The sequence below is a fragment of the Parus major genome, chromosome 3, assembly GCF_001522545.3.
Source record: "Parus major isolate Abel chromosome 3, Parus_major1.1, whole genome shotgun sequence".
Lineage (NCBI taxonomy): Eukaryota > Metazoa > Chordata > Aves > Passeriformes > Paridae > Parus > Parus major.
This window is the reverse complement of record NC_031770.1, coordinates 85,062,776-85,089,249: the sequence shown is the minus strand read 5'-3', so window position 1 is coordinate 85,089,249 and position 26,474 is coordinate 85,062,776. Positions and strand designations below refer to the sequence as shown.

Here is a 26,474-nt window from a genome sequence, read left to right as displayed (position 1 = left end):
AAGCCTGAAAAAACGCCTGAAAAAAAGGGGTTTGGTCAAGGGCCCAACAAAACAAGGCAATTGCAAGTTAAAAAAAATAAAAAAAAATTGAATCCTTTCCCAACGAAGAAAAGAACAAAAAGTTTGCCTAAATCCGAAAAGGAATCCGGCAAAAACTGAAAAAGGTAAAAAAAAAAAAAAAATAAACAATTTAAGTAAAAAACTAAAAAAGGAAAAAATTAAAAAAAAAAAAAATGGGAAACCAAAATTTGAAAGAATCCTCAAAACAAAAAAAAAAAAACAATTCAAGAATTGCAAGCCCAAAAAAAAAAAAGTCCTTAAACCCCGGTAAAAAAAAAAACGAAAAGCCAAAGCAAAAAAAAAAAACAAAAAAAAAAAAAAAAAAAAAAAAAAAACGCCAAAAAAAAAAAAAAAACCCTAACAAACCAAAGAAAAAAAAAAAAAAAAAAAAAAAAAAAAGAATCAACAAAAGGAAAATAAAAAAAAACAAGGGGTTGGCCCAAGGGAAAAAATAAACAATAACTTTAACGAACAAAGAAGAAAAAAAAGGAAAACCCAACCCAAGAAAAAAAGGTTAAAAATTAACGCCAAATTCCGAAAAAAAAGGAATTTTCAAAAAGGAAAACTAAGGCAAAAGCCAACAAAAAACGGAAGAATGGAATTAATTTTTAATTTCAATAAGGCAAAACTTCAAAACTCCCAACCCAACAACAAAAGGAAAAAAAAGGAAAAAATAAAAATTTAAGAAAAAAACTCCCCAAGGAAAAACCTGGGGGGGGGGTCCAAAAAAAATCCAATTTTTTAAACTGAAAAAAAAAAAAAATTCCTAAGTGAAGGAATTTGGGTTTAAAAAAAATAACAAAAAAACAAAAAGGAAGGTTAAAAACCGGAAAAACCAAAAATTCCCAATTCCCAAGAAGGCAAAAAAAGAAGGTAAGAAGAAATAAGGGCAAAAAGAATTTTTGAAAACCCGAAAAAAAAAAACTGAAATAAGAAAACTCCTGAAAAAAAAAAAAAAAAAAAGGCCGAAAAAAATTGGTTCCTAAAAGGTCAACCAAAAAAGCCCTCAAAAAAGCCCAAGGGAACCGGGTTAAAACCAAGTTTAAAAAACAAGAAAAAGGCAAAAACCGGGAATCAAAAAACTCAAAACAAAAAGAACAAAAAAGAAAGAACAAAAAAAGGAAAACAAAATTGAAAATTTCCAACCAAATAACCAAAAAGAAAGGTCCGCCGCCCCAAGGAACGCAATGAAAAAGCCCCCTGGTTAAGCAAAAAAAAACAAAAACAAAAAAAAAGTTTTAAAAGAAGCAAAATTAAGGGCAAAGTAATAAAAGAACCCCTTTAAGTTTGCAACCTTTAAACGGTAATTCAAAAAAAACCGGGGAAAACTGCAAAAGCAAAGGCAAGAAAAAAAAAAAACAATTAAGAAAAAAGTAAAAAAAAAAGGGGCCTGGAACAAGGAATGAAAAAAACAAGAAAAGAACAAAAAACAATGCAAAAAGAAGCAATTAAATCCTCCGCAAACAAAGGTTTTTAAAATTAAAGGGGGAAATCCTTAAAAAAACCCCCGGAAGGAAAACGAAGCCAAGAAAAAATAAAACTAAGGGAAAAATAATCCAACAAAAAAGAAAAAAAAAATTTAAAACAAAAAAAACAAGGGTTTGGAAAAATAATCAAAAACGGGCCAAAAAGAACTGAAATTCCCTCCAAAGAAAAGAAGGCCAAAAAAGAAACAAAATTCAAGAAAAAAAGGCAAAACAAACTGGAAAAACCCCCGAAGCAACAAAAAAAAAGAAAAAAGGGTTTCAACCAAAAAAAGTAAAACAAAAAAAACCCCTTTAAAATAACCAAAAGGAACAATGCCGGGAAGCAAGGGTTAAAAAGAATGGCCAAACCCTTTTCCCCTCAACCTCCCCCCCCCAAAAAAAATCAACAAGCCGAAAGCCAAAAAGGGAAGGGAACTAAAGCCAACCAATAAATCCCCCCAAGGAAGAAATCCTCCCCAACCGGAAAAAAAGAATTAAGAAAACCTTAAGCCCGCAAAAAAGGGCAAAAAAATTGGAACGGAAAAAAAAAAAACAACCAATGGAATAAAAAAAAAAAAAATGAAAAGAAAGAAAATAAAATAAGAAAACGGAACCGGCCAATCCCAACCGGAAACGGCAAGGTCAACAAAAAAACCCGGGCAAAAAAAAAAGAACTCAAAAATTGGGTCCGAACGGCCCAAAAATTTCCGGAAGGAACCGGTCAAGAAAAAAGGAAACCCAACCAAGAAAAAAAAAAACCTGGGTCCAAAAGAAAGGCCAAAGGTTAACAAAAGAAGAACCCCAAAACCCAACCAAAAGGCAACCAAAAATTAACCCTCAAAACCGGCAAACAATTTAACAAAAGAAAAAGCCGGTTCCTTCAAGAATAAAAAAAAAAAAAAAAAAAGAAGCAAAAGAAGAAAAAAAATTTTTTAAACCCTCCTCCCCCGGCAAAATTTTGGAAGGCAACCCAAAACCAATCAATAATGAAACAACAAAACCAACTGGTCAACCCCAATTAAATCAAAAAACAACAAGAACGCCTTGAAAAAACCCCTTGAAGGAAAAAACGGCCGAAAATTCAACCCCCAAGGCCAACAAAAAAAAGGCAACAAACAAGGGCAAAAAAAAAAAAAAAAAAACCCAAAAAAAAAAAAAATCCTAATAATTAAAAAGTCAAAAAACCAAAATAATGGCAAAGGCAAAAAAAAAATAAAAAAAGTAATGCCCAACCTTTGGTTTTGCCTGAAGCCAACAACAATAAAAAAACTTTCCAAAAAAAATTCCGGCAAGTAATGGGAAATTTAAAGCCTTTTGGAAACAAAAAAAAAAAAAAAATTAAACAAAAAAAAACAACAATAACAAAACCAAGGAAAAAAACAACCGCAAAAAAAAATTTAAAATCCCGAAGGCCCCTCAAGGAAACCAAGGGGCCCCCAAAAAAAACCCAATAAAAAAAAAACGAAAACTTTGCAAATAAAGCCTAAAACGCAAGGAAAACAAGGGCCGCAAAGGAAAGCAAAAACAACCTCAAAAAAAACCCCCAAGAAGAAAAAATAACCCAAAACGAAGTCCAAGCCGCCGCAACCAAAACGCCAACGAAGCCCCAAAGAAATAAAAGTAAAAATTCCAACCAATGCAATTCCAAAAAAATGCAACGGAAAAAGTGAAAAACAACAAGCCTCAAAAGGGTTTTCCTCAAGCAAAAACCTCAAAAAGCCAAACCCAAGAAAAAGGGTCAACAAAAGTAACAAGCCCCAAAAAAAAAGGGAATAAAAGGCCCGGAAAACGGCCGGCCTTGAACAAATGGCCCGGGGAAAACAAAAAAAGTTAACCGAACTGGGGGAACAAGGAAAAAGGAAAATTTTCAAAACCGAAAGTGCAATTAAAAAAATGGGAATTGCCAAACCGGGTAAAATGGCAAAACCCTTGGAAAAAAAAACAAAAAAAAACCCCTAAAATGGGCCTTAATTTGCCAAGGAAAGGCCGAAAGGGAAGAAAATTAATCCAAGGAAAAAAACAAGAAGGAAACAAAACCAAGCCTAATTTCAACCGAACGGAAAATCCTTAAGAATGCCGAAAAATAAAACAAAACAAGAAAAAAATTTTCCTTTAAGGCCCAACAATAAATCCCAACCTGGTCAAAAGCCTAACTAAAAATTTCAAAAGAACCTGCCGAACCAATTTGGTTCCTTTCAAGAAAGTTGGTGGGGTAACGAAACCTGGGGAAAATTTGCCAAGGAACCTAAGCAAAAAAAAAGTGGAACCCCAATAAAGAAAAAGAATAATTTTTCCAAAGTCAACAAAAAGGCAAGCAACCCCAAAAGAAAACCGAACAAAGTGAAAAAAATTTTAACCAAAAGAAATTTAAAAGTGGCAAAAGTAAACTCCCAAAGAATAAGCAAAAAAAAAACCCCCTGCCCGGCAAAGGGTTAAGGGTGGGAACAAGGTAAAACGGGAAAAAGGTAAAAAAGAAAAAAAAAAAAGTTTCAAAAAGTTTCCTCAAGTTTGCCGCCCAAAAAGGTTTAACTAAGGAAGTGGGAAAAAACCAAAAAGGCCCGGAAAACCCAAGTTTGAAAATAAATTCCTTTCAAACAAAACCAACAAAAAACAAAGGTGAAAAGTTTTCCCTTCCAAGTTCAAGCAATGGGCAAGTGAAATCCCCAAAACTTCAATGAAAAAGAAGTAAAAGTGCCTCCTAATTAAAACCCAATTAAAGCCCGGTTAAAACCCAAAAAGGCCAAAAAAGAAAGGCAAGGGAAGGAAAGAACAAGAAACCGAAGTCCAACAAGGGCAAAATGGTGGGAATCCAACTAAAAAAATTTGGGGAAACTAAATGCAACAATCAACCAAAAGTAACGGAAAACAAAAGGAACCTTTAAGAAAGAAAAAAAAAAATGGCAAGCCGGAAAAAAAAACGAAAATCCGCAAAAAAAGGGAAAAAAAAAAGAAAAAAAAACGCAAAAAATCCTAACCTTTAAAGAAGAAAAACGTTGGAAAAAAAAATGCCAAAAAACAAAAAAAAATAAAAAAGAAAATTCCAAAAAAAAAATTGGAAAAAAAGGAATTTTTAAAAGCAAGAAGGAACCAAACGGCCCGCCCTTTTTTTTTTTTTTGGTTTATACTTCAATGAGTAAGAGAATCAGAAAAAGAAATTAACCGCTTAAGGTCAAAGAAACAGAAACTGCTTATTCTTTTTATGTTGAAATTTCTAAAAGGATAGAGGCAAGTGTGACATATAAAAGTAAAAAGCATCTGATTTTAAACAGTATTGAGCAATGAAATGCCATTGAATGCCCTATGTATGGTTCTTAAGGATCATTTTTTCATTTTGAATAGAAGCTAAAGACCCGAGACTGGTGCTTTCTTAAATGGACTTTGGTTTTTTGAAAAATCTATAGTTGTCTACTATCTGGAGTGAGAGTCATTTGTGAACAGAACACCATCACACTTAGAAGTTTAGCAAGTTTAAAACAGTTCTTGTTTCATATGAAGTGGTACTACGGAATCTGATTATATATGCAAAAATTAAAAATTTACCATAAAATATGTGCCCTCTTATCAGTCTAATGTATTATTTTGCTACGTCATGTCTTCCACTGACAGAAAATAGGCTGCAGAACTGCATCTGTAGTGGAGAAAAGAAAGCTTTCTTAATATCATATTAGGATGTGGTAGTTCATATTTTTTAAATTATTTTACTTAGTCTTTTATTTAATTGATTTTTCAGAACTTCTTTCAAATCATAAGTAATCTCTTAGATGAAGAAAACAAAGAGAAATGGGAAGATGCGCAACAGGTAAGATTTGAAAAACTTTAATATATGGTTTCAGAAATCAGGTTAAAAATGTGGCCTGCTGTAGCTGAAATGAAATCTTAATTGAGAGAATATTTGGGGAAAAAAAGATCCTTTTCAAAAAGGAGCAATTCCAGGACCAACTGGCTAATTCCTTATATTTAAATGATACTTAGAATATAAGTTGCTTCTCTTGATTAAAACAGATTATTAACATTCCATAGGATTATTCACTATGTCTTTGCTTTGGAAATTGTAATTAAGTCATAAAAAGAAAAAGAAGAAAAATGCTACTGAGGGCTAGCTGCAGTGCTGCTTTATTAAACACAACATGTCAGACCTCACCCAAAGACCTCCTAAAACACCCCTAAACAACTTACAGAAATGCAAATAAACCTTTCATATCCTTAAGGCTGTGTTTAGAAGAACAGTTGTGATTCTCAGGACTGACATATTTCTGGACTAGGATATGATGATAACACTTTACAAAATAGAAAAGTCTAGCAAAAATCATGAATGTATGATAAAATAGTTTAAAATTCAAATAAACCCATTTTTGTTTGGCTTGGATATGAGAACTTCCTACATGCTTATACCAGGAAGGTACTGGACAATGTAAAGATTTGTGTTCATTAATATGACCATAATACTTTAAATACTTTAAATTTATTCAGGTACAAATAACACTGACAATGGGGATGAACATCATTATGTAAAGAGGAAAAATTTTGCTCAAAGGCAGGGAAACATTTATTTATGAAGAATAATTAAACAAAGCAAGATATTTCAGTATGGAAGAGAGTCAAGTGCACTTATTTTCAATAGAAGCTTTTAAAATCAGGAGTGTTTTGCAGAATGTACTGCAGGAATGCTTAATCTATTCACTTGTGCTTTTTGTAAAATAACTAAAGGACATCAAATAGTGGCAGATTCAGAATGAATACAGGAGATACTTACTCTGTAGAAGGCTACCTTGCAGAACTTCTTGCAACTGAAAGGACACAAGTTAAAAAGGTATAATAGGCATTTTTATGAATAGGCAAATTTATGAAAGAAAAAACATGGCTTTGCTTAAGGGAGTCTTTTGGCAAAAAAACTGCTAAAGGATGGGCAAGACTTTCCAAGCAAGTATCACTATATTCCTGACCCTTTACACTTCCTTAGACATCAGCTTTTTGCCACTGTCGAAGGCAAGATAGATCTTTGCTCTAATCTTGAGCAGTCATTGTGACTTTGTTCTACAGATAATTGAAATTTGTTCACTTTTTATGTCATTCTTAATAAATTACAAGGTGCTTTTAAAGATCTTTGAAGCTATTTACCCTTAGTTTTTTCTGTAAGTTCATGTTTAAAATATCACAGAGAAAGGGAAGATCAGGACTTTTCACTACTAATTCAAATCTTGCAGCAGGGACATGACACTGTAGCTGACCCAATAAAATTCAGCTGGGAATCATGTTTTTTCTTTTGCTGTTTTTCTGTTCCTCTGTATAAGAGCCAAATACAAAAATAGACAAAGTGTGTCATTTTCTGTAGTGGTGATGGATGGAAGCAGCAAAATCACATACATGTGGGCAGTTTCTATAAACAACACCAAGATAAGGAAACCAATATTAAGCAATTATTTTAGCCCCACTCATAAACAGACGTGATACAACTCCTATGTAATCGACCTTGTCTTCTATATCTATCTTGCCTGCTTACCCATTCCATGTCAGCCATCTGACCCCAGAGATTTGGGGATGACAGCACCTAAGAATAAATTCTGAGAATGTGGAGACAGAGGCAATAGTACATCTCCATTTCCCTCTTTTAATTGCTTCTCATAGAAGGAGTGGTGTTGAAAAACAGAGAGGGAACAAGTTATTTCTACTTTTCCATAGCTCCTTCTCTCTGCCTGGTAAATCATTGTCTCACAGACCTAGGTACAGCAGAAACCCAATGAAACCCAGATGAGCTGAACACAGTAATGGGCCATAGGTTCCCAGTTGCAAAGCTAGGAGATTCACTAAATATTAGACCACTAAGATATGACCTCCCCAAAAACCAGTGGCACTGGTCTTATTAATCTTCTTGTGCAATTACATAAGTAGGATCAAAGAAATTTTGGAAGCAAGTAGCTCTTCATAACAGCTTGGAGGAGTGAGCAGGCACTAATGAATAAAGGTGATGCTGTTTCTGGTTCAACCACTTGGCTTAAATTTCTATAATAAAACATTGTAAACCTAGGTGCAGTCTAACCAACCTTTTTGCCAGTTTGCGTAGTTTTCTTAAACTCCACAGCTACTGTTAGCATAGATCGCTTAGCCTGTTTTCTAGATTCTTTGCTGGAAAGAGGATCTTACTCACTGTCAGCAAATTGCTGACTTTCAATCAAGTATACAGCTGCAATGCCTCAGCACATTTTTCTAGCTGAAACACCAATGTGTTAATAACCATTAATTACAGGTTATATAGCATTCAGATAAGCAGCACTCACTTTAATACTTGCCTTTTTTTAAGAGCTGATGTAAAGCACTGCACACAGGAAGCCATTTCAATCCACAATGTGTAAGTTTATACTGGAGTTTCAAAACATGGGAGGTATTTTGCATGTTCTTCATCAAGATCTGCTGGCATCCTGTTGATTAACCAGGACTTCAGATACATAAATTGTGGAGTACCTGCTCAACTGAATGCTCATCAGTTTATTACTGTACAATTTTATATGCAAGAATGAGGGTTTAAAAAAATCTCACTGAAATTTTTCCTTAGTACATAGTTTGAAAGTGTTTGTGCTTTGAATGAGATGGATGCAAAAACCTTACTTACTACCTCAGAAATTCGTCACTAGGAAAATGGACATTAAGTCTCTGTCACCTGAAGCAGAATTTGCAACCTGTTAGGATCATAATTGTCACAAGAAATTCTTCTTCAAAACAGCAATACTGCCTTACCTTTTATTTACCTTTTTTATAAAAAGATCCATGTAGAAAACAAAGCACCTTGTGAAATTCTCTATCCTGAAGCAAGCAACTATGGATCTAGATATATATAGAGCAAGATGAAGGTGTAGTGCAGCATGCTGGAATTTATAGGCTCTGTAGGCTTTTTTGAGAGTCTGCAGTCCCAGTAGTGGAAAGAATGGGTTGAATATTGCTTATAAAGTGAAATTTGGACATTTCACTGATATGAAGAAAAAAGCACCATGAACAGGTCATCCATTATTTTTCTATTGCAAGATACTAGTGAAAATTGTCTTGTTCATAACAGGCAATAAAAAATGATTTTTTTTTATGTTTGTGATATGAACAGAACTTTTAGTCTTATTAATAACTTATGATTTCTAATTCTGTTCTGTTGTTGAATCATTATTGTTAAATATTAAAGAAAATGTTTTTCTTAGTAGCTTATAACTTTGCAAATAAATTATATTTCTTGGAAACTTGTTTTTGTCATTTTAAAAGCCAAATTGAAAGGCTACATTAGCAATACCAAGGCTACTGCAATTTATTTTAGTTTACTCTTTCCAGTTCTGGGGTCCTCAGTACAAGACACAAAGTAATGGAATGAGCTCAGAAAAATTCCATGAGGTTGTTCAGGGGATTAGAGCATTAGATATGCAAGGATTGGCTGAAATAGCTGACACTATTTTGCTTGGAAACATGACAATATTAAAAGTTCCTGAAAGGGATAAAGAGTAAAGAAGACTGAGCCAAGTCTCAGTGGTGTCCATTGATAGAATAAAAAACAAGTGGAAAAAATTAAAGAAAATGCCATTCATCTATAAGAATAACTGTTTGGCTGTGCGAGTGATTGAATGCTAGAACACGTTGCACAGACAAGCTCTGGGGTCATCTTCCTGGGATTATTCAGAATCCAACTGGATGTGTTCCTGGGAAACTTGCTAGAGCTGATCTTGTTTTGCACAGCGTGTTGAACTAGATGATTTCCACCGTCCCCTTCTAACCTCTGATATTCTATGATTCTACTGTTCCATATCAGCAACAAAAATAGTTCTACCAGTAAATATTTAACTTACATGTTGATTAATGCAACAAAGATTATCACGCTGGTTAGACCACAGTAAGATTTGCATTACTGTTTGTATCAGTAGTTCTGAAGTTACTGAAGATATCTTCAGAGGAAGGAAGAATATTTTGAGTTGTTCTGTAATATGAAATGCTTTAACCATTAATGAAAGTAATGGCCACTAAGTTTTTGATAAGTGCAGTGACTTAGTAGGAAAATTTTCCACAGTTCCAGTGCACAGTTGATTTCACATAACTTTATGGGAAGTATTGTCTGTTTACATGAGGATTTAATAGAAAAATGGTTATTTTACAGTAACAGAAACTGTTTAGTCTTGAAACACGGGAAGAGCTGTTTGACTGTTACATCTCAATTTGCTTTTGATGGCATTTGGATTTTATTTGAATTTGAGGCCGTAGACATTTTGATATTATAGTAAATGTCATGTCTGACCTTCCTTTGTTAGATCTACCCAGGCTCAGTGGAGTTAATGCAGGTGATTGAAGATTTTATACACATTGTTGGAATGGGAATGATGGACTTTCAGAATTCATACCTAATGACTGGAAATGTAGGTAAGAAATAGAAATTTCTTCTATCAAATTTATGACCTATTGAAAATCAGAAGTTCCAAGTATGTACTATGGAGTTGCTGCTTCTATCACAATCCAGATTGGGTTTCTTCTCCTCCTCCAGATTATCTGTTGCATGGTTATCCCCCCTCTGGTTTAGCACATGCAGAATGTCTTACATGTTGAATTTCTTCATAATCATATCTGAAGATCTAAATGCAAAGTTTCAAAGTTTTAGTATCAAAATTAAGAAAATACTCACCTGAATACTATAAACTGTAGGTACATGTTAAAGTGTTTCCAGGATACATAGTGTTCCAAATGCTAATTTATAAAATTGTGCTAATTAAGATAATTTTCATATACTTAATAGCTTGAGAAGCATTTACTTTGTTGACATTACCTTTTAATATTCCGTTCTCCCAATAAACAGTCTTTGTACGTGTCATGGTGTGATAATAATCACCATAGGTAAATGATAACTTTGAAAAATGTACAGTTGTTGCCAAAATAATTAAAATCTAGAATTTCTTATGTGAGTTTTTCTATGTGTAGCAGCTTCAAAATTTTATTCAGATTTATTTTTCAAATTTTGTTTTTGCTACTGGAGAGTTGCCAGATAATAATCATAGAATAAGAAATATAAAATATAAAAATGCCTGGAAAGTCAGTTACATTTATTAGGAGTCATAAATGAGCTGCAATATGAAAGCATTTTTTAAAACATTGAAAAAAATCAGTTTGAAAACTATTCTCTAATCATTCTGTCTTTGTTTAATACTTTTGTTAATCAATTAACTTGCTATAGCTTCATTTTTATAGTGCCAGGAAAGTTTTAGGAAGTTGTATGTAAGGAATAAATCCAAAATATGTATTTGTCTGATAGCAAAACTTCAGTTGTCAATACATTTTTTCAGATTTTTAAGTTAGTATCTTACTACATATACATGTCAGTCAGTTCTTCAGCAAGATATTAGAATAAGAAAATATGGTAATTTTGAAATTAAGTGGTGGAATAGAGCAGTGAAAATGTTGGATTGTCCCTATTGAATATTTAGCTTGCTGTTCTACAATAATAAATATTATTGTTCTCCAGTTCATATTACAGAGTGGCAAGACTATAAACACAAAACCCTATAAGGCACAACCTTGTACTGGAGACATGTCAAAGAGCTCCCCAAAATGAACTCTGGCAGTCTTAAAATGTTTAAAACATTGCAGTATGGTTTTAACCAGTGATTTATTATTCTTGTGGTACTACTGTTTGCACTGTAATACCACTTAAAGCTTAAAGTTGTCAGTCCTTCATTATGCTAGGCCCTGAACAAATTTATAAAGGAAAGTATATTTTCTGAAATGTTAGTTCCATGACATTTTTCTGACAAAATAAAAGATGAGCTTTTTTAAAGAGCACAGTCCATGCTGCTTGGCACATTGTAGTACATTCTAATCTGTTTGTCCTCTGAAAAATGTGAAAAAAACATCGAACAGGAAAATGCATTCAAATTAAGGAGATGCCTTCAAATAATCTGTGTCTCTACATATTCATGGCTTCACATGGGAAATAGCAACAATATTTCATTTGAATCAGAAACTGTACTGTGCATTGGTTGATTTAGCTAACTGCAGAATCTTTACAGTCTTTTGATTATCTTCCTCTTCCCACATGTAAGATATTTTTAGGCATTCAGGAGGTCTGTTCTTAACTATAAAACCATCAAAGGAATAGGAAAAGAGTGAGAAATGAATGATGAAAACTGAAAATTAATTTATAGGTTTAATCTGACTACCTAGCTATGTGCCTTGATATACTGGTGTGAGTTTATCCTCCTTAGGCTCAGTCAGCCATCAAAAAAGGATGGGGTCACTGTGGTGCAAATAATTGATCAGAATACTTGAGCTCAGGTGACATGCTGAGATGGGGACAGAAGGCTGTTATCAGCAAGGAGTAATTTCTTATTTTCACTAACAAGAAAGGAATGTATCTGGAATAATTCCATTTTAGTATTGTTGTCCTCAGGGCATTGGCATAACTGTCTGACTGCCTATGTACTTGTGTTTCGGGGAATATTTATGTTGATCTCAACTGAAAAGAATAAACTATGCAGTTTTTGACTGGTCAGCAATAATTATTCTGTATCAACAAGGGTTTATAAATGTGTGAAGTCTTATTTATAAAAATATTCTTTTAAGTTGATAAACACATTTAATGCAGGAAGCAGATACTGTGCATAAATGAGACTGAAATTTTACCTATATTCATCTTTAAACAGAAAAATCCAATAGCTCAGAGATTAAAATCATAGAATAGTTTGGGTTAGAAGACACATTTTTCAACTCACTCTGGTTTCTCAGAGCCCCATCCCATCTAACCCTGAATGTTTCCAGGGATGGGGTGTCTTTACTACCTCTCTGGGAAACCTGTTAAAGTATTTACTCACCCTTATTGTAAAAACCTTTTTCCTTATATCTAGTCTATATTCATCCTGTTTAGGTTAAAACCATCACCCCTTGTCCTATTGCAACAGCCCGTGCTAAAAAGTTTGTTCATCTTTCTTTTTGGCCCCCTTTAGATAGTGAAAGGCTGCAGTAAGGTTTACTTGAAGCCCTCACTTCTCCAGGCTGAAGAACCCCAACTCAGCCTGTCTTCATAGCAACTCTACTCCAGCTCTCTGATCATTTTTATGCCCCTCATCTGGACCCACTCAAACAGATTCATGTCCTTCTTATGCTGGGGATCCCAGAGCTGGGATGCAACACAGCAGGTGTGGTCTCACCAGAGTCAAGGGGCAGGATCACCTCCCTCACCCTGCTGGTCACGCTGCTTTTGATGCAGCTCAGGATACAATTGGCTTTCTGGGCTGCAAGCTCACATTGCAGCTCAGGTCTACCTTTTGATTCCCCAGTACCTCCAAGTCCTTCTCCTCAGGGCTGCTCTCAATCAGTTCATCCCCTCAACCTGTGTTGATGCCAGGGTTTGGGTAGCAGCAACCCAAGTGCACCTTGTACTTGGACTAGTTGAACCTCTTAAGGTTCCCTGGGCCCAGTTCTTGAGCTTTTCCGGGTCCCTCTGGATGTCATCCCATCGTTCATGTGTATCAACCACACCACCCAGATCAGTCCCTTCTAGAGACTTGCTGGGGATGCATTTGATACCTTTGTCATTGATGAAGGTGTTAAACAGTACTTGTCCCATCACACAAACTCCTGAGGGGCACCACTTGTCATTGGTGTCCATCAGGATACTGAGACATGAACCGCTACCCTCTGGGTGTGACCAATCAAATTCTTATCTGTCAAAGAGCTTCCTGATCAAATTCTTACCTCTCCAATTTAGAGAGAAGGATCTTGTTGGGACCATGTCAAAGGTTTTACAGAAGTCCAGAGAGCGTCCATAGCTCTTCCCTTGCCCACTGATGGAATCACTCCATCACAGAAGACCACTAAGCAGGTCTTGCCCAAGGTGAAGCTGTGTTGCTGTCTTTAATCACCTCCCTGTCCTCCATGTGCTTCAGAATGGTTCCTGATTGTTTCTAATAGTTTCCAGGCACAGATGTGAGGCTGACAGGGTCCTATTTAATTAATAATTATTTACCATATTCTTTCAGCATCTTCACATACTTGAAATGCTTTTTGCTGTGTTTTCATTTTCAAGTAACTTTAAAGTTCAGAATTTTTTTTTCTAAATACAAATTGCATGTGAGCTAAATTTGAACTATATATGAACTGCTTCTTCTTGTCAGAGGAAAAAAAATCCACATTTGTTGCAAATTTCACAGTAATGCAGTGAGTTCTTGGTTTCCCACTACTAATTTCAGTTTACAAGTTCCTTGTTAATTGAATGACATTTCTAATTGAATAGTAATTGATAAAAAATTTGAGCACCTAATTGTGTTTCACAGATATGCTAATGCCCTGATTAGGGGGATTTTATTTTCTCTTTGTTTCAAGACACAGCAACAAGTATTTTTGGCTTAAAAAGTTACTACACAACAGCCATGCTGCAATGACTTTCCATTGCACATTCTCAATTCATGACAACTGGGAAGTGATGGAAGGTACATTAAATGTATGGTAGGCTATCATAAGCCACATTAAAATACATTTGAAAATAGCTACGAGGACTAAAATGACTGTTGCCATGGCCCTGTTAAACTTTTCATTGTGATAGCTTTTAACACAAATTTTTCATTTCTTTGAACAAAACATCAAAGACTGGTTTCACATCCAGATAATCCAATATCTATACTTCATTGGGTTATTGAGGAAGCTCAGTCAATTCAAATGCATTTCCATTAAAGCAAAGCCCATTTCCTATTAGCTTTCCTCTCAAGGATAGAGAATATACTATGAAAAACTTAACAAATATAAAAGCAACAATTTTCTTTGTTTATGCATGGTTGCGACAGGTGGAATTTGCATTATCATTGTGCTCTGTATTATATTCCTTTAATAAATGATTAGGTGAAATAAAAGCCTCTGATAGAACACAGAAGCTTCCTTCCTCATCCTGCTCTTTTTCTTCTTCTTCTTCCACCTCCTCCTCCTCCAGACCAGCTGAGCAGGCACACGAAAACGATAGTGTGAACAAACAGAAGCTCTTGCTATCACTCAGAGTCCCTGAATTCACTGAAAGCACAGACCCACCTGCAAGGATACAACACACAGTGGGACAAAAGCTTTTAAACCATGTCATCATTCTCTCTTAACCAATAGCTTTCAGTTTTGTCTGTTTTAAAAGATGAGTTCCTGATTTTAGATTAAAGAATTAACTTTGGTTTTTAATAGCCTTTTGAATTTTCCTTTGAGTACTAAAGAACTGAGCAGATCATCTCAGTGCTTTGGCTGATTTCAGTTCTCATCACAGTGAACCATGAAGAGTTTTGAAGATATGTAATAAAAGGTGGCTGAACTGCTATTGAGAAATATTCAACCTTTAACTTAAAAAGAAAATTTCTAACTGGAAGATTGGAGTGCAAGAAGCATAACTGTCTTTAAAGATACAGGCGGAATGTGGAATTGGAAATAGGGGGCAGCATTAAGGAATACATATTTTTACAGCAGATTCGGATTCTTTTGTAAGGGAAAATTTCCCCAATGTTGTCAAATACATTTCCTTAAGAGCAGCAGCCAAAAAAATGGCTAAAGGACATTCAGTTGTCAAAAATCAAGCTTACAGCTCTGTGATATCAATGAAAAACCAAATCATCTTGAAGAGCAATATCTTGTTATTTAGAACTGAAAGGAAAAAACAAGAATTCTCAGCATGTGAAAAGCCACTTTTTGTTAATGTTCATTTTATGAATACTGATGTTTCAATGTTCAGTAGTTTTATAAAATACAAAGTTACTTAGACTAGTCAAAGGCAGGAAAGATTGAAGATTTCCAGGAAGTACAGCAAAATGAAAAGGAGAAGGATATACACTGGCAGATTAAATTCAGTTTTGACAGAGCATTTAAGAGGGAGTAGATCAAGCCATTTAGAGAAAATAACAGTGTTAGTGTGCAAAACTAGCAGTCTAAACAAAATACAGATTTTTTTTTTTAAATTTTCAGTAGCTATCACTTGCAACACTCTTTTCAATCGAGATTATATGGGCATGGATTCATTTTACTTACTCTAAGCATCAAAAACTTGCCAAAGTCACCCTAAGTGTCCTTGAAAATCAAGGGAGAGTGCTGCTCAGGAGAGCAAGTCACATCATCTCAGACATCTAAAATAAGAGCATGGGTTGCCCTGTGGAAGTTCTGCCACTGGCCATAAAGGCAGCCTAGTGACTAGCTCATGTTTCAATGATGCATGTCATCTAAACCAAAGAGGAGTGGTTTTTTGTGAGTCAATAAAACCTGTGAACACAGAGAGGTTCAGAGCTGAATGATCATAAAAACAAAACAAAAAAACCCAAAAAATAAATATAAATAAAGAATAATAATCAAAAATTTGAGAGTTGGAATTATTAGAACAGACATTTGAGAACAGATTATTAAAAGGCACTGCATGTACACAATTGAAAAGTGAATACAAAGCAAAACTAGGCTGACATCTCTGTTTAATCTTGCTCACAGGAAAAAACAAAGATTCCTAACTGTTGAAGCACATTTAATTCTGAATAAGCATGAGGCCAAGGTCATGCAAGGAACAAAACGGAAACAAGTAGATGTATGTCTACATGATAAATGCAGCTAGCTATAATATTATATGAAAAAGGAAGAGGTGTAAACCATATTCCCATGCATAAATCAACTTTTAGCTAACAACCTGTTATCCCTCAACTTAAAAATGGCTGCTGTGACACTGGTACTCTGATGAGTAATCTGATTTAGTATAGTAATTAACATTTCATTTAAAACTTGAAACTGAGCTGCTTACATAAGTTTTATAAACATTGGCAGGAAACAAAGTCTGATTTCTGCCTTCACAGACAGTCTAGGATGCCATATGGCAGAAAATGTTTTGAAACTGTCCATTCTCGCCTTTCTTTGAATACTTTATTGTTACACCTTCAATCTCCCATTCCATGTTCATGAACATGAAATTTTAGAAAAACACTAAATAATCAGCAGGCATATGGAATGTATTTTAAAAGTTTCCAGTCCTAGCTAGAGACACTTAGAAACCTTTGTGACCAAATTAGCTTTTGGAAAATTCTAGCAATAAGACAGGATCAATGGTACATAGCTTTGGGAATGCTAATAAATAAACAAGCTGGATTCCTGCCTATTATTCTGAGTTCATTCGCCTTATCCCAGGGTAAGACTTTTACATCTTGTAAATTATAAATCCTGTTTATGCTTTCAAGATACTTCACATTATATGGTTTGTTTACTTATCTGAATGGCATCTGCCTTATTCTGCTTATCTTTTTTGTATTAGAATTATGATATGCAATACGCATCCTCAATGCAGCACTCGAGATCCTCTGACTCATATATAACAAATTTCATACTGGCCTAAAATGTACCAAGAGGCTCAATTTATTAAAAATTTTGAAAGGGTCTTTTTCCAAATATGTTAATAAAAACAGAAAAAAAAGGCACAGCCTTGATATTAAGTTGCACAAATGCATTAAAAAAATGTCTAAAAATCTCAGCCAGGAAACAAGTATTTCAATAAATGCATACACAGATACTCAGAATTCATTTGTAATTAAATTACCTCTTGTTCTGAGTCTGTGTGGTGCAAAAGTACAGTGTGGATTCTAAAGTGGGTATTTTTAGTTAATAATAATATAATAATAGAATATATAATATAATAATAATAGTTTAGTGCTAATGTTTCAACATTTTTCCTAATAGAAGGAAAATTGCACCTACCAGACAAATAGAAAATCAGATCCTGTAAAGTGGCCCCAAAAGGCCATTCAGATTTCTCTCCTGTTTCCATCAAGTTATTCCAGAGTACCCCATGATTTCTCAAAAGGAAAATTTCACCATTAAGCAACTGTGTGAATTGCATTTGGTGGTTTAAGAAGGTAAACAGGAATCACTCCTTGTAGTGTGTCATACTTCATATGTAAATATCTCTATAATGATTAATATACTTATGCATGGTGTTTGTCAGGAACAAATTCTCGCAAAGAAAAAATAAACTGAAACTTGTATAAAAACACAAGTCCTCTTTAAATCATGTAATATTTATATTCTCTTTTGAATAACTGATAAACTACACCCCAAAGTAATCAACAACTAGATAAAAAGTTTTTTCTTATATTTTATTACATAATTTTTCTATGTAGACTTCTGCCTGTTTCCATTTCATCTCAATACAGCCCAAAAGAGCTAGTTCCCATTATCTTCCCATTTCAGGCTAGTGTCTGGCTTTTATGACTGTATTTATAAACATGAATCAAAAAGGACAAAATGCAGGCTTCAGAATGGTCCTACACCTATCCACACTGTTTAATTTGTGGCACCTACCCAAACATTGTCAGGAAATCATTCAGGGAATAGGCTAGGTGAGAAAACAGTCCTCATCATCAGAATGAATGCTTTTCTCCTTGTCCTGTGGTGCACAGTTGGTCACATTCTTGTTCCTGGATTGCAAACATGGTGGCCAGAGAAGTTCTAAGTTCTGTCTCCTTCCACCTACTCTTTTCATTCATGACTTTGGCTCCAGGTTCTCATCCTGTTTGTTTCACACTCAGATGTAGCCCATCAGTCTTTCCTGCCCCAAACCTCTATGCTGTTGGTTGAGCAGATGCTCTGCTTATGTGAAAGGGAACACCTATAACTTTTTTTTTTTCAGTTCTCAAAAAATCCTTAAAGTCCTAGTACTTACGTGCTGCCAGTATCACTCTCCTGTTTCTGTATTCTTTACTTGCTCAAACCATATGTAATAATCCATAGTCAAAGGCTTCCAGAAGAGAAAAAACAGATAAAAGTTTAGTGAAACTACAGAGAAAGGTCAATTGCAATTTTTTTATACTCTTACATACTTCTGCTCTATATATTAATATAATTTCCTTTGCAGCACTCTCAGCACTTCCTTGGTCAGATCAATATGTTTGCTTTCAGAAGACTCAAGCTTTCTCCACCGATTAAAGGGGAAAGACTTCATGCACACTTTGAAGGTCCAGCTCATTGCAGCATCTGACTTAATGCCTGAAGTAAATGCTCAAGAGCTTGAATTTCTTTCTAAGTATAAAATAAGCTTATTAAATGATTCACGTTCCCTGAAAACTTGCTGTGAACAGTGCATAAAAGAGTAGATTTTTTTCTCTCTTCTAAACCTGCACACTCAGTGATCCTGAGAAAATGCAGCTCTCCATTACTTAAGATGGAAAATTCCAAATATCAAGGGAATGTCTATATGAATCTTTATCAGTCTTCACAAATGTGGATAAAAACCTAGCTTGATTCCCTAGTTATACTCTTAGTAATAGTCATAATTCCATAGTTATTTTTGTGTATACAGTTTATTAAGTAACCTTAAAGATAACCATTCAGTATTTTTAAATGGGTGCTATAAGAAACTAGAATAATTGAAAGTGTTTCGCTTCTCTACCTTAAATTAAATGGAGTAAAATATTCTAAACAAATGGAAGCTATAAAAAATGCTGACATACAGGTTCTTGTCTCATTAAAAAAATGCCTCCAACTGAAACAAAGTAGTATCTACAGCCCATTTGAGGAAATTCCTTTTTACAGTATTTATGTATCTCATATTGTTGTATCATTTCTAAATTTCTACCTCTTTCTGAACTCTTTTTTGAATCATTTTTTTTTCTTCAAATGAGCAATTAAAAGCTGTTGTTTTCTAAAGGAATCCATTTGTGGATTGGCCATGACAGGACATTCTTTAACTGGTGCATTTAACTATTGACCTGAGAAAGTGAATAGCTGACCTTATTCACTCCTTTGCCTTGAGCAGGTGGACCTTTAGGTGACTTCCAACAATTTACAGGTAGAATGAGGCTTAAGGGGATAGAAATTATGCATCTGTAGTGGTAATTTTACATTAATGCAGTAATGGAGTTAAAGCACACCCAAGAGAGTTTGTTTCATAGTAAGGTCATGCCAAGTGGCAACAATCATGTTCAGTGAAGTGTAGTGTCACAATAAACCAAACCATACAGTTCTTCCTTAAACAGGAGTGCCATAGTCCAATAACAAGATGCAATTCTATACAGATTGATGCCTCATTCTGGGATTTTTTGGCTCTGAAAGAGTTACTACAATAGCATCCAGCCATCAGCTGGTAGAACATCAGCTGGAGATGCTGTGGCTAAATACTGCAGATACAAAGTTCAGCCCCAGTTTTAATGATTTCTACAGCATTTTGTTACTCACTCACTACTGAAAATGAGAGAAGGAAAATTAAATAGAATTAAAGTGAACTCCCGAAAATTCTAAGTCAGTTAAAACAGGAATAAATCCAGCTATCCTCTCTGCCTAATACTTGCACTGTGTCAGAAACAGGTCTATTACCCAAAGCTCCATTGTGAATATGGAGTTATGGTTTATACCAAGGTAATGATATGGCACACTGCCAAAGTTCTTTTTCATTTTTCTGGCCTTTCAAGGGTGAGGAAAGACAAAACAAGAAAAATCAAAAAACCCCAAACAAATAATAAAACTACAACAACCCTGCCTCCCCAGCCTCTCACAAAAAAAAAAAATAAATAAAAATAAAAAAGAAAAAAAAGAAAATCCCCCAATAGAAGCAGCAACAGCAAAAAAAATCTAAAGAAGCTAAAAACAAACCAACCAATAAAACAACCAAGTAATAGAAATAGAAAAAGGGGAAAAACTTCCATCCATAGTATTAGACAAATCAACCTTCAGTATTGAAAAAGTAGTATTTCCTTGGTGATGACTGTAGATTTTAATTCCAAATAGTGATAAGGAGCTGCCTTTTTCAAACTGCATAGCCTGAAGGCAGCATAACAAATAAAGTAACAAACTGGATAGAAATATTTCATTTTCAGATTGTTTTCATGAGGGTGTTAGTGGACTAATAATACCAGAGAAAAGTATTTTTATGGTAACAATTATTTTGGCAGTGAGACTACCAGATACTGAGGTGAAGCTTCAAAGCCATGTAAACACATGTAGATATAATTCTGAGTAATTTTGTTTCTGTATGTGTATTTTTTTTTATTTTTTTTTTTTTATGGGGAGTTGGACTTGAGTATATAGACCTAAGATATGTGTGTATCTGAGCCATTCTGTTAAGGCCAGATTGTATAATGCCAACAGAGCTAAGCATCAGTAAGATCAGTTCAAAGCATCCCAAAGGGTCCGTGTACTGAGTGTTAAAATCACTAACAGGGCTTGAAAGTTCTAATGTATATTTTGTACCTTATGATATCTGAACCTTTAAGTTTATCTGTTTCACAGCGTAAGTTTTTCTTTCCCTTGACTTCAGGTTTGAGTTTTAGGACTCCTGAAGGCACAGATAAAGAATCTTTGATAAAATTTGTGATAAAAATCAGAGATTTCTTCTACTACAGATGAATATACCTTTTATGTTTTGGTTTTTTTCTATGCTCTACATCTCCATTACAGTGGGAAGGAGACAGAGAAAGAACTTTCCCTCACTCAAAATATGTGTTACAGTTCTGTGGCCTGCAGTGTTTGAATGGCACTAGGTGCATGCACAAATACTTAAATCACCTGCAGTAGTGACAAATAGCTTGATATTGTTGTGATTGTTTTTCTTTTTTGTGTAAACAAACACTTTCTACAATCATGGAGGCATGTAATCAGCCCTAGGCAACATTATTCTGTAAATCTTCTATTAATACAGGTTGGGAAATGGTCTTCTAGAAAAGATATTTGATATCATTGCTTGAAAGATTTTTCATATAATCTGTGGTTCAATGCTTATGTTGTTATTTAGTGACTATTATTTTGTGGATTTTTCCTAACATATAAATGTTCCATTTATTCACCAGTTACTTCAATTAATAGCAGGGTTAGCTATATGCTGTTTTTTGTAGCACATTGCTAGTAAAATCTTACGGTCTCATGCTGTCTTCTGTTACTCAGTAGTCAAGTATTTTGAAGTGAGATAGATTTCAAGAACACCTATGGGAAAATAGTATATTGGTACTGTCATTTCTCCAAAAAATCCTGTCTGGGGTCCTGTTGTAGAGGAGCATAACTAGAATGTGAGCCGATATCAAAGGCAAGTACTTGGAAACCCATTCATATGTGTATGAATTTTGCCCCTTGGTGAAACATATTTCTTCCCTTTATTGGCACCAAAATCTCATCTCCAATAAAGCAGAGGAATGAAAAGAGACTGGCCTGCCCAAGGGGAAGAAACTGTGGGACAGTCATCAGGATGATTGGATCTTCAGGGAGTGGCAGGCAGGCAGGCTGCTGCATCTGCACACACAAGACTTCTCCTGTTTGTTAGAGAAACATTTATCAAAAATATAGCAAGCTTATATTTTTTCATTTTAATCTCAAGGGAATAGAATACGTTCATAAAGATTAAAGGGAATGTCTCGTTTTGCCATTAGGTATCTTAGATTGTTCATTGCAGAAGCATAGAATGAATGTTTTTAATGCTCATTTAGCTTTGAAAATTGCATCACTATCTAGGCAATGAAAAATAATGGTCTCCATTCACAGTCAACAATGCACAAAGAAAAGTTAATTTCTGCAAAATGAATGTCATTTAACTTTGCCAAATTGAACTTATACCTGTTTCTTGGATGAATAGTTCCACTACTGGAAGACATGGCTGGTGATTTTATACTGTGTCATCTATTTTACATTTGTGGTTGTACTTAGAAATAATTTTCAGAAGTTAAAATTACACATACCCAAAAGTCTTGTAAAGCTAAGTCATAGAGACTGCACATCAATAGGGCAAGACATTCAGATATGGGACTTCTTCTTCTACTTAGAAATGGTATTCAACAGCAAAGTTCAGAGGATTTTGAAGTGTTTATGTATATACTGTTTTTAATTTTATTTGAGAAGATATTAGATGTAGTTTGCTGACTATATGTGTTGTTTCTTTGAATGTACTTGGATGAATTTAAGAATTTTCTTTCAAAGATGGAAAAATGGGTAGGAAAGTAAATGTGTAGCAATTTGGTAATTCTTGTTTCTTGTAGGTATTTGTTAGAATATTTTCTTCTGTTCATAATTTTGTTATTCTTTAAATTCTCTAACAGCATATTTACTCATGAGCTTTTTAATAAATGGTTTGGCAGAGTCTCTGTCTAGGGCGCTACATGCACATTTTCAATGGGGTTTTCCCCTATAGATACAATTTTTATTGATACCACTAGCTGCTGTATCCAAATTTTTACCTGTCACTCAGCATTAATCTGTACTGTCAGTGGTTATAGAATTGTTTAAAGTCCTTCCTAGCTATACCTGGTCATGAAATGAGATTGTTTAACTTGCAGCTCTTCTTTTTTTTTTTTTCTTTTTTTTTTTACATTTTTTTTCCCTTTATTTAGTGCTTCATGGAAATATAGCTAGACCTTACACTAAAAAATCTTAAACAAAGTCACGCTACCTCATAGCTCTGTTAGATAATTATCACAGGCTGTGTGACAAGCTAGAAATTGTTAAATTACCAAAATACTCTTTTGTTTCTTCTCAACGTTTGAACATCTTGGTGGTACAGAACATTAGGACTTAGTTTTTGTATTGTTGTCTTAATCTTTCATGTTGAAATGGTTCCATTTAGTAGAAATATAAAAACAGGTAGAATTTTTTATCATTCAGATTTTTCTATAACATGTTAAACTTTGAACTAAAGAAGAAAATGTTTGTGTAGTTGGTGGCTAGACTTTCCCAGGAACGTAAGAAAAACTAAGTTAAGTTACTATTCAAGTGAAATTTCTTTGTTCTCAGTTTAATTTTTTGGACCCGTGTCAAATTGATCTGTTGCAGAAAAAAGTGAAAGAAGGCATAATATAAAAAATCCATAAACATAACTTAAATGTAGTGCACCATTGTTAAAATACCCAAGGATTTGCTTATTAAAACATGCTTGCAGATTTTATTTAAAGGCTTCCATTCACCTCTTATCCTTTCTTGTGTATAATTCTCAATATTTTACATCTCTGTTGAATAATGAAACTTGTTTATTCCTGTTAATGTGCTTAAATGAGCTGTTTCACTTTATTGATTATTGTTCTTTTGTCACTTCTACTAAATTCTCATCAGGTCCATTTTTAATGTGTATAGAACCATAGAAAAGTTGATGTTGGAAAAGACCTGTAAGATCATTGAGTCCAACCATTAACATAACATCACCATGTTCATCATTAAACTGTCTCTAAGTGCCACACCTAAACATCTTTAAATAACTCCAGGGATAGGGACTCCATCCCTTTGTTGGGCAGAATGTTCCAGTGCTTCAGAACCCTTTCATTCAATTTCTTTTCCTAATAGCTAACATAAACCTCCCCTGGCGTAACTTGAAACCATCTCGTCTTGTCTTTTAACTAGTTACTTAAGAGATGATAATGACCCCACCTGGCTACAGCCTCCTTTCAGGCAGTTTTAAAGAGTGATAAGCCCACCACACAAGCCTCCTTTTCTCCAGGCTAAACACCCATAGCTCCCTCAGGCACTCTTCATAATCAGTGTTCTCCAGACCCTTTGCCAGCTCCATTGTCCTTCTCTGGACTTGCTGTAGCACCTCAATGTTCTTCCTGCAGTGAGGGGCCCAGAAAGGAGCACAGCACTCATGGTGTAGCCCAACCAGTGCCAAGTACAGAACGACAGTCACTTCCCTAATCCTGCTGGCCACACTATTGCTGACACAGGCCAGGATGCCATTGGCCATCTTGGCCACCTGGGCACACACTGGCTCATGTTCAGCCTCTGCCACCCAGCACCCCAAGGTCGTTTTCTACCTTTCAGCTTTTCAGCCACTCTGCCCCCAGCCTGCGGCACTGCATGTTATTATTGTGACCCAAGTACAGGACTTTGCACTTTGTCTTACTGAGCCTCTGACCATTTTAATATACCAGTCAGTCCAGGTTGTCCAGATCCCACTGCAGAGCCTTCCTACTGTCTAGCTTCCAACAGGCACACCCAACTTGGTATCATCTGCAAACTGGCTGCACTTGATTGACATACCCAGATCATGGATAAAGACATTAATCAGGACTGGCCTCAGTGCTGAGCCCTGGGGAACTCTACTAGTGACTGGCTGCCAGCTGGATGTGACTTCATTCACCCCCACTCTCTGAGCCTGGACAGCCTAAACCCAGACAGATTATAACCCAGTGAAGAGTGCCCTTGTCCCAGCCATGGGCTGCCAGCTTCTCCAGGAGAATGCCAGGGGTGACAGTGCCAAAGGCTTTACTAAAGTCTAGATAGAAAACATCCACAACCTTTCCCTCATCTACTAAGCATGTTACCTTGCATAGAAGGTAACCAGATCAGTCAAGCAGAGCCTGTCTTTCCTCAGCGCATTCTGGTTCGGCCTGATCCGCTATTGTCCAGCATATGCTGCATGTTGGCACTCAAAAGGATCTGGTATATCAAGACCTTACCTGTCGTGGAGGTCAAGCTGACAGGGCTGTAGTTCTCTGGATCCTCCTTCCAACCCTTCTTGCATGTGACTGTTTATGTAACTTTTGGGGAAAAAAATATTCTATGTCCAATTAATTTCTTTCTCCAAGCACTGGAAGCAAGTATGTTGTCTCAGCACATGCACTTAGTGATGACTTTGATCACCTTTGAAAATGGTTCATTGCAATGCAAATGTCCCTTTGCAATAAACATAATGTAACTGTAGAACACAGATTTTTTAATCATTAAGATTTTATTAATAGCCACAGTTCACGTCAAGATTGGTCCAGATTTTTCTGACCACATCTGTGCTTCTGAAAAAAATTACTGTTTTGAAATATTATCAAATAACTGAGCATCCTTACACTGACCCTTAAATTTGTTCATTTTTTGTTTATTTTGGAAATTTTATTATGAATGTTTGCCACCAGAGTGCAGTCAGTTTAGTTTCCAATAAAGCACCATTTAGATGTTTTGGGATTAGAGACAGAAAACACATTTATTACATAAAAAATATTCTATAAAAGCAATAGCACTGAAAAAACAACGCAGAACAAAGACAGGAAAATAACTAAAGGCAGGGGAAAATGCAATTTTCTTTCCAGGATCCTGTAAAATACTGTTTGTTGAGTAACTATGCTATAATCTGGATATGGTGGGGAAGAAGGATCATATATATAAGTTGCACATTTTGATTGTCCAGCTCTCCAGGGTATGATTTGTAGTAGGAAAGGCAAGAAATATTTTGTTTTTTCTGGCTATCTCCTGGATCTAGCTGTGGAGATAATTACAGTTACCCCAAATAAGGTATGGCAGTAATAGCAGAACTGAACTCAGGTGTAGAATACTTGACACTGAATAAGTCTGCAAGACTGAATGTATAGATTATTTCTAAAAATAATTTGCAAATTTTCACTAAATTTATGGCTTCTCTGGCATATACATTCAGTTACTTTTTGTTAGGACTTTCAGGTACAGGAAATTAATTTTTATTAAATAGCCATTTTATTGTATTGGTGGGTTGCAAAAACTGTTGATCAATAGGAAACAAAAATTCCATCCCTGCTTCATATTTCCATATTTCATGTTCATTATATTGCGTTTAAAAAAATTCATCATGATTTTTTTATGTAATAACATGCACAAACTCTTCCTTTTTACTTTAGCTTGTAGGTGTAATTGTGTTTTATGGAATACTGCACAATGTAGAATCACATTTTAACTTTATAGAGCTTCTACCTACGGGCAATATCTCCAGAAAGTAAGGGATAGTTCACTGAAGCATTATAGTTCCAGTTTGGGGGACTCTATTCAGAAAAAATATTTCATAAACATACTGCAAGGAACAGCAAGAAATTGAAGAAAGAACCATAGCAACAAACCCCCAAAAATACAGAAATAACTGTAAGAGAAAACAAGTTGCAGGTTGGATATGGTGCCAGAGAGAGGAGATTCCCATCAGGTGCTTGTGTTAGGAATGAAAGTGGTGTAGAACCAGGCGCAATGGCGGCTCCTTATGGCTGTATCTGTCATGCCTCAGGAAAACCTTTTCTTAATCACAGTACTTTCTAC

At 35.0% G+C, this 26,474-nt stretch overlaps 1 protein-coding gene across 1 annotated transcript in view; it reads left to right on the top strand.

Annotated features, from left to right (window-relative positions):
- The window catches only part of ADGRB3 (adhesion G protein-coupled receptor B3), a 443,080-nt gene that overhangs the window by 216,663 nt on the left and 199,943 nt on the right, over positions 1 to 26,474 (top strand). Inside the window, 2 exon segments of the mRNA XM_015620795.1 lie at positions 5,252 to 5,325; positions 9,800 to 9,908. Coding sequence (XP_015476281.1) covers positions 5,252 to 5,325; positions 9,800 to 9,908 — 183 coding nt within the window.